We start from the raw sequence: 12,542 nt of genomic DNA on the forward strand, positions 1-12,542 counted from the left end.
TTGTACTATAGTGCTGAGGGTGAGGAAGAAAACTGGGGGGAAGGTAATATAAGCACCACCATTGGTCAGAAAGAATAATTAATATACATATATATAGCTAATATATGCTGTACTCCTTTATTTACAAAAACAAACAAACCTCAAACTCAACTGCCAACTCAGAGCAACCCTAAAGGACAGAGTAGAGCCGCCCCTTAGGGTTTCCAAAGCTGCACACCTCTACCGGAGCAGATGTCTCAGCTTTCTCTCTCTCTCGAGGAGTGAGCGGTAGATTCTGACTGCTGACCTTGTGGCCCTGCAGTTACTCGAAATCATCTTTTCCTGTGTCATGAACTCTTCACCTTTGTTTTCCTTTTGTACATTGCTGGTCTATATCCTGGTCCATTTTTCCTTCAGAAGTTAGATTCCTTTCTTACTGCTTTGTAGATCGTCTGTAAATATTAGCAATGTCCTGGTTTACACAGCTCTCTCCAATGTGCCTTTTGCTTTTTTAATGTTGCTCATGGTGTCATGCATATCTGGTGCACAGTGCGCAGTCGGGGAAAAATGCTTGTATCAAGAAGGGAATTTGATCAGTCTTTGCTGTATGACTTCTGGGCTTCGAGTCATATTTTAAAGCCTTTTCTCACCTCAGAGTTAAAGGGTTTTTTTTTTAGTGCTTTGAGGACCTTAACTTTTAAAAATTTAGAATTTCAAACCATCTAGAATTTCTATCGAGGGAAGTAATGAGAAAGTTTTTTATGGTTTTGTCTAATGTGACAAAGCGGGCTGCTAACCCAAGGTCAACAGTTCAAACTCATTGGCTGCTTCAAGGGAGAAAGATGAGGCTTTCTGCTACCGTAAGGATTTAGTCTCCAAAACCCACAGGGGCAGTTCTACTGTCTTAGGGGGTCACTTTGAGTCAGAATTGACTCAATGATAATGAATTGAGTTCCAAATGTCTAGCCAGTCACTCTAGTGCCACCTAGTGGGAAAGAGGCCTTCACTGAGAGAAGAAACCAAGTCGTTCGTGTAATTAGGAATTTCTCCCTTTTCCTCACGTCCTCCCTTAGCCCTGGCATAGGCCTCTATTGAGTCGGTCCTGTGGGGACCAGAGAAAATACCAAAGGATAACGTGAAAGAGGATTTAACAAAGAGTAAAGCTAATTAAGTTTCTGAGGTCAGGTATCCCGGCAGTGGTAGCTAATGGCAGGAGGCATCATCCCACTATTTTCTCCATTCTCCGCCAGAGCGCCATTTGTTCGGCCTGGAGAGAGGATTGAACTCCAGGAGTTCATGCCCAGCAGGCACGCACTAGATGGCCGCTTCCTTTGAGAAAGACACGCATTTCCACGGTAGCTTTCCGCTGCCGAGTTCTCTGCACACCTACTCTGTGCCTAACCCCATGGAAGCCTGATTCCTAGTACAGCCCTGCCCCTAAGGCTGTCAGACCCATGACCAAAGGCCAATGACAGAGAAGATACACAGAAGGGAACGGTCAGGCCACCTTGGGCCTCAGGGAGGGCTTCATTTGAAGAGGGTTTTAAAGAGGGGGGCTCAGGAAAAAGACCAAGCTTTCTGCTCCAGTAAGGAGTTACAGTCTCAGGGGTAGGTCTGCTCTGTGCCGTAGGGACGCTATGCGTTGCTGGCTTAGACTTGATGGCAGTGCGTTTGGTTGGGTTCAAGAGGGCTGGCCTGGAGTGTTGCCTGGGGCTCAGGCAGGGTACTCAGCCCCCTACAGACAAATTCCCAGATCCCCATGAGCCCCTTGAGAGTAAATGCCATCATTCAACCCCCCTTCTGCAGGCTCAGAGAGGTCAAGTCACTTGCCCAAGGACACACAGCAGAGAAGTAGTGGCACCTACTCCAGACCCTCAAGTCTTCCTGGTCCAGGGCATTTTGATTTCTGGTAACAGAGAGCAGAGTTACTAATTGGGTGGTGTGGTGGGGTCAGACAGACAGGGAGATGGTGGGAGGAGCACCAAGGAGTAAAGGAAGGACTGAACTCTAGCCTGAAAAACCCTCCTTCCTACAGGGCGGGGCCAATCTCATTCTGCTGTTTCCCCCCCACCCCACCCCCAGTGTCTCACTGGCTCTCTCTGAGCCCCACTTTCCTCCAGTGTGAAAGATGAGTGATGAGCCAGCCAGAGGGCAGATTCAGTGAGTGGAAGGGGACACTCAGCAAGGGGCTATGTCCCAGCATGCTCTGAACCCACACTGTGTGCCCTGCTCCTGCCCCAGCGAGAGGGACATGGCCCCTCCCCCACCCAGAGGGACACAGCTCCTGCCTCCCCACCCCAGAGCCACACAGTGAGCAGGGCAGACATGGCTCCCATCCTTGTGGGGTTCCCAGTCCAGCTCCTTGCACGTAAACCTGATTTTTATTACCATGCACATTGCGGTTCCCTGACTCTACCTGGCATCAGCTTTCCCCCTCTCATGATCATTGTTGCTATTTATTATTATTATTATTACCAGGACCACCCAGTCCATGCAGGGAGACCCTCATCCCTGACCCCTTCGTCTCTGCTAAGCTGGGAGGCCCCCCGACACAGTCGGCACTGAAGATAGAGGGTGGTCCCACAGCTCTTGGCTCCCTGCAAGGGCTTCACAGCCCATCTGCTGCAGGAAAGTTAAGATTAAAGGATCAAAGTTAGTCTCACTGCTGCCGCCCAGAGCCCAAGCCTGCCACCCCCGCGGGCGCCCGGAGTCAGGGCCCAGATGGGCGCGGGCTTCTGTCTCGGATATTTTGGAGGGGTGCGTGCATACTTCTGCATATATGTGTTTCTAAACAGCCTTTCGGACAGCCTTTCCGGCTCTGGCTTTCCTTAAAAAGCTCCAAATGCCACTTTCCTTCAGATGGACACAGTAGGAGGCTGGCGACAGCTTTTCCTGCATTCCCAGCCCCAACCCCCCCCCCCCAGCCCCGAAGATGCTTTTTAAAAGACAGAAGAAATGGCTGCAGCATCAGCTAGCGGTGGCAGGTGGCGTCGACACTGTGGGACCTGCCTGCCCACCAGGCCTTTGAAAACCTGGATGTGGCTATGAACGGTCACATGTCCGTTGGCATGCCTGTCCTCCACGGGTTCTGGCCCACCACAGACCGCAGACAAAGTCGTCACCTACTACACACTTGCTGCGTGAAGCACCCGGTGATGGCTGCGCACCCGAGGCAGGTCCTTTCCCCGTCCGTGCCAGCCCCTCCCAGTGTGCCCGCCTCGGATGGGTCCCGATTTGGTCTTCTATGTTCACCAACACACTCGGCCACAAGCAAGGGTTTGCGCTGTTAAAGTGCAGCTGATTTGGGGGCCCCTGTTTTGAGTTGAGTGGTATTTTTAAATTCAAGTTGGAGCTAAGGTTGTTTGATTGCCGCTGCCAGTGCCTGACTCTTTCTCGACTGCCTGTTATTGCAGGAGTTGGGGGCAGGGTGCTGGGAGCATGCAGCTCCAGGTGGTCATGTTTTGGTGGAAGTGCCGAGCCAGGCACCACATGGACACCCAGCTTCAGGTACGAGCTCTGGGTCTCCTGACAATGGCTTTGAAGCTTGCTGGGCCCTGGCAGGGGCCCACGATGCCCAGGGAGGTTGGAAGCTTGGCAGGGGCCTGGCAGAGAGAGTGGCTTAGGTGTACCTGGACACACCAAGGGCATCGGTGCATGATGCAGGGCATGACAGGTGCTCCCTTCTGATTCCTTCCAGGTGAAGTGTGAGTGTTGCTAACACCTAAGACACTGCATCTTCCTGATTACCCACAGGGCTCAGCCCTCTGAAATACAGCCGTCTCCCTGTGTGTGACTTGGTATTTACTCTTGTGGCTAGATCACCTTCCGTATGTGAAACAGGAACCCAGTTTTTCGTGTACATGAGTGAAACAAAATTGCTACTGAAATGTTTAAAAAAATTTTTAAGTAATCTTGGGTGGCTTGTGGCTACAGCAGGAGTGACCCAACAAATGCCCCAATCAGTGTCTGGCGATGTGTCACACTGGCTTGGGAGGAGACCTGGTGGGCTGCTAACCAAGAGGTCGGTGGTTCAGACCCACCTGCTGCTCTCCAGCAGAAAAAGGAGTCAGGTTTTTTTTTGTTTGCTTTTTGTTTTGTTTTCATAAAAAGTATAAAAGCCCTGGGAAGCAGTTCTTCCCTGTCCTGTAGGGTCGCTGTGCACCAGAATCAACTTGGCGAGTGAGGGTTGGTTTGCTTTGGCTTGGGAGAGTGGCCTGGGTTGAAACCCCAGCTCTATCCCTGTAGCTCAGTGACCCTCAAGTTGTTTTCCTTTGCCTCATCTGAAAAATGGGGGTCCCTTTGTTTCCTAGGTCGGTTGTAACAACTTCCCACAAACCAGAGCCTAAAAGCAATAGTGTTTCTGATCCTACCATTCGGGAGGGTCCTCTCACGGCTGAGAAGGAGCTTTGCCTACCTCTTCCTTGCTCCTGATGGTTGCCCGCCAAGCCTGTGCCTTCACTGGCTTGTAGACAGCTGGCTGCAGTCTCCGCCTGTCTCCAGCTGATCCCTCCTCTGTGTGTGTCTGTGGCCAGATTATCCTCTTCTCCTAAAGACAGCAGTCACTGGATCAGGACCTGCCCTGAACCCTGGTGGTGTCATGGATGACCAGGTGGGCTGCTCACTGCAAGGTCAGCAGTTCAAACCCACTAGCTTCTCCTGGAGATGGCAGTCTTAGAAACCCGAGAGCACAGCTCTGCTCCACCCTGGGGGCGGTAGGGGGCTTCTGTGAGTTGGAATCCACTCGAGGACAGTGGCTTTGGGGTTTGAACCAATTGACCAACTTCATCTTAACTGGATCCAATGTTCTGGAAAAGCCACAGTCACGGTGCCTGGGTTAGGACTGAACCATGCGCCCCACAACTGGCGGGAGCAGCAGCAGCTTCACTGAGAGGTCTTTGCTCTGTCTCGAGGGAGAGGGTGAGTTGCAGTTGACTCTGAAGAGTGAGTTTCCTTGAATAGGGGTCTCATTGGGCCCATTCCTTCCCACCCCTCCTCACCACTTCGGGGCCCCCACCTGCTCCAGGATGGGTGCGTGCTGGAACTGGAGGGTGAAGACCAGAAACTCGTGCTCAGTGCACCCACTCAGAGCCAGACATCACCCTCAGCTGTAGCACCAGACCAGGCTGCAGAGAGGGGAGGCAAATCCCCCTCCCTCCCACCCCCTATACTCCACCCACACACACCCCTCACACCCCGCCTTCATCTGTAAAACAGTCTGGTGATCCTGAAGGCTGATGAAGGGGCCAGAGGGGTGGGTTTAACGTGGGGATTGAGTCAAGGAAATCAGTTGCCCTTCCTTGGTCTCTGGAATGTTCTCCCTTATCCCCCAGCTGGCTCCCTTAGCTCCTCAGTTCTCTGTTCCAACAGCCACCTCCTCAGGGTGGCCCTCTCTGCCCACGCAGCCTCAGGTGTCCCCATCCCTCACACTCACACCGGTCCATGCACCACCCCGCCTTGTGCTTCTTCTCAGTCCCAGAATCTGCCAGGCCCTTGTCCCGGCTCTCTCCCCTAGATAGTCACCCCAAGAAGGAAGACCCAGAATCTGTCCTGGCAGCACGCTTTCAGGAAGGATGTGGCAATGGGAGACACTGTGTCTAACACAAAGTGGGTGCCCACCAAATGTGTAGACAATAGACGAAGGTAGTGGCCATGTGTGAGTTTGCTGCTGCTGAAGCTGCTGGAACAAGTGACCACAGACTCTGTGGCCTGAAGCTCTGGTTCTGGTGGTCGGAAGTCCAAAACGGGTCACTCTGGGTTTACATCCAATTGTGTGGCAGGGTTGGGTTCCTTCTCAAGCCTCTTAGGGCAGAAGCTGCTTCCTTGCCTGTTCCAGATTCAGGATTCTAGAGGCTGCCTACATTCCGTGGCTCGTGGCCTCTCCCTCCGTCTCCCAAACCAGCACTCAGCATCGCCCATGTTCTGCTAACTGACCCGCTTCCGTTTGCAATCACAGTTGTCACAGCATACAGGAGCCCCGATGGAGTAGTGGTTACACGCTGGGCTGGCAACCTCAAGGTCAGCAGTTGGAAACCTCCAGGCGCTCCTCAGGAGAAAGACAGGGCTCTAGACTCCTGTAAAGAGGTACAGTCTTGGAAAACCCACAGGGGCAAGTCTACCCTGTCCTTTGGGTTCACCATGATTCAGAACTGACTCGTTGGCAGTGGGTTTGTGAGTCTTTGTTTTTGTTTTGGGGGGTTTTGGCCACATCATATAATCACAGATTCCAAGGATTTGTGCACTTGGGCCTCTTTGGGGACAAGTATTCTGCCTGCTACAGAAACATTCCCGTGGAATAACCCGGTGGGCCCCCACTGGTTTTGTCTTTGATCATACTTTTTAAGCAACCCATATCTATTTAGCACCTACTGTATCAATGGTCAGGGCCTCAGGGGAGAAGAGGCAGGACTCCGGTATGTAAAAACAAACCTCCCCCGCCCCATGACTGACAGGTACTCAGGAAAAAAAAAACAAAGAAACGATCCTAGACATTGTAAAGGTTTATTGTCCATTCACACAGCCAGGGAAGTTGAACTCATGCCTGTGGTAATGTCTCAGGACCAAGTCCACAGGCATCCCTTTCCCTCTGTGTAACTTAGCGGAGTGTTCCGAATGTCTGCAGGCTTGCTACTGAGCGCTTTCTGCCCTAACAGAACCCCTGGCGAGGCTGCCCAGGGCTTGCTCAGGGCCTCTGTGGGCCTCTTGCCAACTGGGGAGGCAGGAAGAAATGAGTTGCCAGCACACCAGCACACCATGAGATCTGGGCGCTCCCTGCTGTGCGCTGGAGGTGGAAATACAGAGGAATGTGCCAGGCGAAGTACAGCAGTGACCAGACTCAACCCCCAACCGCTTCCTTCAGAGCCGGAGAGGATTGCATAGGCAGGAGGATCAGAGCCCTAACCTGCAGCTTCCTCGTTGGGAATGGATTTGGCTCCCAAGAACACTGCTGAAAAGGTGCATCAGGAAAGACGTTAGACTTCATTGAGAACTTCCTTCCCAGCAAACCTGAAGGCTTAGCAGCTCCTGCCTCCTCTCAGTTTGGATCTCCGTCTTCATCATCATCAGTACTTCTTCCTGTCTGTCTCTTGAACCATGAGCACTTCTTCCCACCATTGCCCCCACCAATTCACCTAAGTCAGCACCCTGTTTCCTGAACCACTTCTGTGACCTCTCTGGCCCCCTCTTTAGTGCATTTTGTGCACCTGCAACTTGTGTGAGTCTCTTAAAAGGTAAATTGCATGTCACTTTCTAGTGCCCTAGGAGCTCTGCTGATGTCGTGGTTAGGAGTTGGGCTGCTAACCGTAAGGTCAGTGGTTCAAAACCACCAGCCACCCTGAGGAAGAACGCTGAAGCACCCACTCCTGTAAAGAGTTATTGTCTTAAGCCTACAGGGGCATTTCTGCCCTGTTCTATGGGGTTGCTGTAGTCAGAATCGACTCAATGGGTTTGTTTTGTTTTGTTGAGAGAGTTACAAAGGCAAAAAGCCTCTTTTTCCTGCAGAGCAGCTAGTGAGTTTTGAACCAATGACACTTGTGGCTAGTAGCTTGTGCTTATCCCACAATGCCACCAGAGTTCCTCAGCTGTAACACTCACTCACTCACTCACTGCCCTTGTGTTTGTCCGGGTGGACAAGAGAAACACATTCATAGATACTCATATGAATATAAGAAAGAGCTTTAGATAAAAGAGCAATTGTATATTGAGAAAACTTCCCAGTCCAGATCAAGTTCATAAGTCAAATATTAGCCCACCTGTCCAATACCAGTCTATAAAGTCCTCTTCAGATTCACTCAACACATGCAATGATGCCAGATGCCAGATCATCACAGGGCAGTGGGTGGACAGTCTTGTGGATCCAGTGGCAGTGGAAGTATCTCAGTGCTCCAGGGCTCTGGCTCCATCAATGTAGCTCCATGTGGCCTGTCAGCAGGAATGTCTCACAGAGAAAGAGTGTGTATCCCATTTCCAGGGAGGAAGGCAGGAGTTCCCAGAATCCTCAGAAGAAGATCATGCCTATACAGAGGCCTCATTGGCTGTGACCTGATTGACAGGCTAGAGTCCACCCGTTCACTCAAGTTGACAGGAGACTATGTAACTGCCACAGCCACTGAGTCATTTCTGACGCATAATAACCCTAGAGGGTAGACTAGAGTCACCCCAGTGGGTTTCTGAGGTTGTACAGCTTTAGGGGAGCAGAAAAGACTCATCTTTCTCCTGTGGAGCAGCTGGTGGTTTCAAACGGTTGGCCTTGGAGTTTAGCAGCCCAGTGCCTAGCCCACTGTGCCACACCAGGGCTCCTGTGAGCTACACGAGCACCGTCCAGATCATACTTTATACCCAGGGGCCACGGCGGGGACCTTTGTGCTTTTATTTTTTCCATGTGCCATTTAAATCCTCTGATAGTTATTCCTGGGAGGCATTGTTGTTGTGGGCCCTGGGTCTATCCTGACTCCTGGGGACCTATAGAACACAGTAGAGCTGCCCCATAGGGTTCCTACAGGGCCATCAGTTCGCCCACCCTTTCCTTCCACGGAGCCTGCTGGTGGGCTTGAGCCCCTGGCCTGCCGCTCGCAGCTTGGCACTTCACCATGGTGCCCCTGAGTATCCTTTCCTAGAAGTAGGGACTGTGACGGTGCTCCCCACTGTAGATGGGAAAGCTGAGGCGCCAAGTCCCACATGAACTTCATCGCTGTGTTCTACGCTGTCCCAGAAAATACTGAGGAAAACACCAAGCCATGTGAAGTGTGCACCAACCCAATTCCTTCCCATCACCCCGGGACAGAACACGAGAGGCAGTAGGGGATGGTATGCAGGGTCTCAGAGCAGAGCAAACCCCCAGTACCAGTCCCCAGGAGTGGGGGTGACATCCTTAATCACCCATTGTACACAGCCAGCCAACCCCGAGCCAGTTCTTCCCTACCTCCTTGGGACCAGGGAGAGCCCCCGTGGCCCCCCAGAGCTGCCCCGCTCCCTGTTTATCTAACTTCCCTGACCTAGCGAGTGCCCGTCGCCTCTTTATTCCCATCTAAAAAACCAGGACACAATAGGAAGCGTTTCCTTGAACTTATTAAAAAATCCAGACTTGTAAATTAATTTGTTCGTGTTGTACAAAGGCAGTGCAGATGGACTCATTAGCATGCACACAACAAATAATTATAGATGAATTTTTAGCTGGCCCGCCTAATGCGCTTGCTGGGTTAATTATGTCAATGTATAATTACATCAGCCCGGGGAGACATAATGGCATACCCCGCTGAGCAGGCCCAGCCTAATGACGGGCGTGGGGGAGTGCTGACAGAGGAAAGCACACTGGTGCACCTGCTTACCTCGGCACAAACGCCTGTGGTCCGAGCCGCCCATCACCTAGAGTCTAGGTCCTACACCGGCGGTTCTCAACCTGTGGGTCTTGACCCCTTTGGGGGTTGAACGACTCTTTCACAGGGGTCGCCTGATTCATAACAGTAGTAAAATGACAGTGATGAAGTAGCAACGAAAATAATTTTATGGTTGGGGGGTCACGACCACATGAGGAACTGTAGGAAAGTGTCATGGCGTTAGGAAGGTTGAAAACCACTGTCCTAGACAAACAGGTAGGAAAAGGGAAATGAAAAGGCCAGGTGGCCTTGTTCCCTCCAGACCTGAAGGCCCGTGTACAGGCACAGTCTCATCACTCCCATCAACTAATCTTCCTGGGTCTAACTGTAGGCCAGGCTTCAGGCTCAGTACAGGGTCCAGTGGGGAGCCGACTCAGATGCCAAGCCCCCAGGGCTCCCAGTGGGGTTGCAGACCAGCAGATGCCAAGTGGGTGGACTTGTAAATAAATTTAAGTCATAACAGAGGGATGCTGGAAAGGGAAAGTGCAGGCAGTGGAGGGAGCTCAAGTCAGAGACTGGCCAATCCTGGAAGGCTTCCTGGAAGAGGTGCAGTAGAGACTCAATGTGAAAGAGGAGGAAGCAGTGACTCACTGGCAGTAACCAGGGAGGAAAGGTTGTTCCAGTTTGAGGCTCCTCCCTGCCCCAGGGATCTGAGAGGGGTGGGTTCTTGACTGAACCTGCAAGAAGGCCAGTGGGTCTGGGGCTCAGAGAGGCAGGGGCAATGAGAGCTCTCATTCACTCTGAGCTCACCAGGTGCCATGCCCAACACTTAAGTGGACCCTTGTCCTGGTCGCCTACAGTCACTGTTTGTACAGAGAAGCCCAGAGAAGCCGATTCCTTCCTATGGTCACATAGCAATCCTAAGAATCAAGACTGGATTAGAGCCCCTCCTCTGTGTCCGACCCCACAGTCCCTCCCCTCAACCTGCTGCCTTCGACCTAGAGGGGTGCCCAGATCCAAGGCAACCGCACTTGTGGACAGGGCAGCGGAAAAGACCGAGGCCCCATGCCACCTCCTGCAGCCCCTGTGGGTGCATGTTCACAACACTGGGGCAGTAAGCCTTTGTTTGGGTCTGTGTCCCGGCTCGATCCTCCAACATGCTGCCTGGCCTCCATGAGGATCCTCCATCCCCTCAACTGTGAAGATGGGTAATCCTAGCCGGTCTCCAACTATGTTGTTTGTCAGGCACCTCCTCATCTGAGGTTTTGCCACCTGAGATGTTGCCCCTGGCCATGGAATCATCAGGTGTCACCTGTACCTGCCCTAAGCCAGTGTCCTGCCAGAATCAGGGCAGAGCTCGAGCTCCAGCTGGGGAGAGGGCTAGGCATTGGAGGGAGACCCCAGGCTGCCTGAAAGACCTGCAGAGCTCACCCCCAGGCAGCTGGGTAATCAGGAGGCGGCCGACATAGCAGGGTGTGTTTCACACCCCAGAAGAGCCACCATTTCGTTGTCACCGTGTGTCACCGACAAAGGCGTGCTAGTCTGGTCCATTGAGCCAGGCTATGGCAAGAAGGTTCTGAGGACAGTCCTCCTGTGGCCGCCGTAGACGGCTTCCTCAAAGGGCCGTACCAGAGCAGAGCCAAGCAGCTTCCTTCGCCAGTGCCCTGGGGGGATTTGAACCTTTCTGTGAGCTGAGCTTGTTCTCTGTCTACACCACCCAGAAAAGGCAGGTCTTGCCATCGTTCCTGTTATTCTTGACTGGGCAGAATGGCTCCCTTGGAGGGACCCAGCAGGCCCTGCAGCCTCACCCCCACCCTCTCCCCTCTGCAGACCCCGTGCCTGTGTGTGAGGCAGCTCGCAGCATAGACGACAGACTGCAGGCCCCAGGCTTCGATCCCAGTGGGCAGGCCCGGCGAGACCCGCACGCTTCCTGGAGAAGACACCCTGAGCTCCTCTGCCCCAAAGGTACTGAGGAGCCGGGGGCTGGGCTGGGACCTCTCCCACAGACCAACGGGCTGTGTATCTGTGGCCACTAGGGGTGGGGCGGGTGGCCAGGCATTGACTTTATCCCCTGAGATTGGTCAGGGGTTAAAGAAACACTGCTACTGACCCAGATGAACCCCCAAATCTCAGGGCCTTAATAGAGTTGAAGAGCAGGGAGGTTACAGACTGCTTCATGCAGTCACTCAGGGACCCAGGCTGCGGAGGTCCTTCCATCCACAACACGAGCATGCCTGGCATTACCACGAATGTTAACCACCAGCCAACAGAAAGAGAAAGTGGAGGGCAGTGTGTGTGTCTGTGTGTGTGTGTGTGTGTGTGTGTGTGTGTGTCTGTGTCTGTGTATGAGTGCAGTGTTGGGGAGCCGAGTATAGAGTCCAGGGCTAGAAAGGCACATGTCACTCTCACCCATTGGCCAAAACTCAATCCAGCTGCAGGGCACTCTGGGAAATGTAGTTTTCCTGTGTTCCCAGGAGGTGGGCAGTGAGTAAGTACAGAGCATGGTCTCAGCCACCGACACTGGAAAGAGACTAGCAGGGTCTCTGTGAGTTAGAGTCGGTTCTGTGGCAATTGTGTGGCAGCTGGTGTCAGATTCCAGACACTGTCCCTTGTCAGTCCTCTAAGTCCAACTAACAGCCCCCCAACCCCCACCGCGAGGTCTCCTGAAATGCACGCACACAGGCACGCCGAGTAACAGGAGTGCAGAAACCGCCTGGCTGGACGTCTCCAATCAGGCAAACCCTGTACATGTGCACCTTGCCCTCTCTCGGCATCACCTTTACAAGGCCCCATCTCACAGATGGGCAAACTGAGTCAGCACCATCAGGGCCATAGACAAAGAACTCCTGACCTCAAGGTCACCCATCACACTTCATCTTCCTGTCAGTATCATGACCCCTACTCCTGGAATCTGCCCAGCACCTGAGTGAAGGATGGCTCAGCCCCCTTCAGCCCTCAGAGATGCCCTCCATGAACTTCCCAGCTTGGCCCCCACCCTCTCATGCCAAGGGCCAGTGGGCTTTAATATCGAGCTATAACAGAGGTTACAGGTGACCCCTCAGCACCTGACCTCCTGCATCACCATAGGCAGAACCCAGGCTCTGGCCCCACCAATCCCCAGCTCTTCCTGCCTGGCCATCCCAGGGTTCCCGGAGAGAGCTCAGGGTTCACCCTTTCCCTCCACCATGAGCTCAGGGCCACTGTGCCTTGGCCCCACAGTGTGGATTCCGCCCACTTGGTCCATCAGAACCG

The 12,542-nt window shown here is 53.0% G+C and overlaps 1 protein-coding gene across 1 annotated transcript in view; it reads left to right on the forward strand.

Annotated features, from left to right (window-relative positions):
- Positions 1-12,542, forward strand: part of CUX2 (cut like homeobox 2) — an 89,707-nt gene that overhangs the window by 49,636 nt on the left and 27,529 nt on the right. Inside the window, exon 3 of the mRNA XM_075533892.1 lies at positions 11,121-11,255. Coding sequence (XP_075390007.1) covers positions 11,121-11,255 — 135 coding nt within the window. The remainder of the gene's footprint in view (positions 1-11,120; positions 11,256-12,542) is intronic.

The sequence above is a fragment of the Tenrec ecaudatus genome, chromosome 16, assembly GCF_050624435.1.
Source record: "Tenrec ecaudatus isolate mTenEca1 chromosome 16, mTenEca1.hap1, whole genome shotgun sequence".
Taxonomy (NCBI): Eukaryota; Metazoa; Chordata; class Mammalia; order Afrosoricida; family Tenrecidae; genus Tenrec; species Tenrec ecaudatus.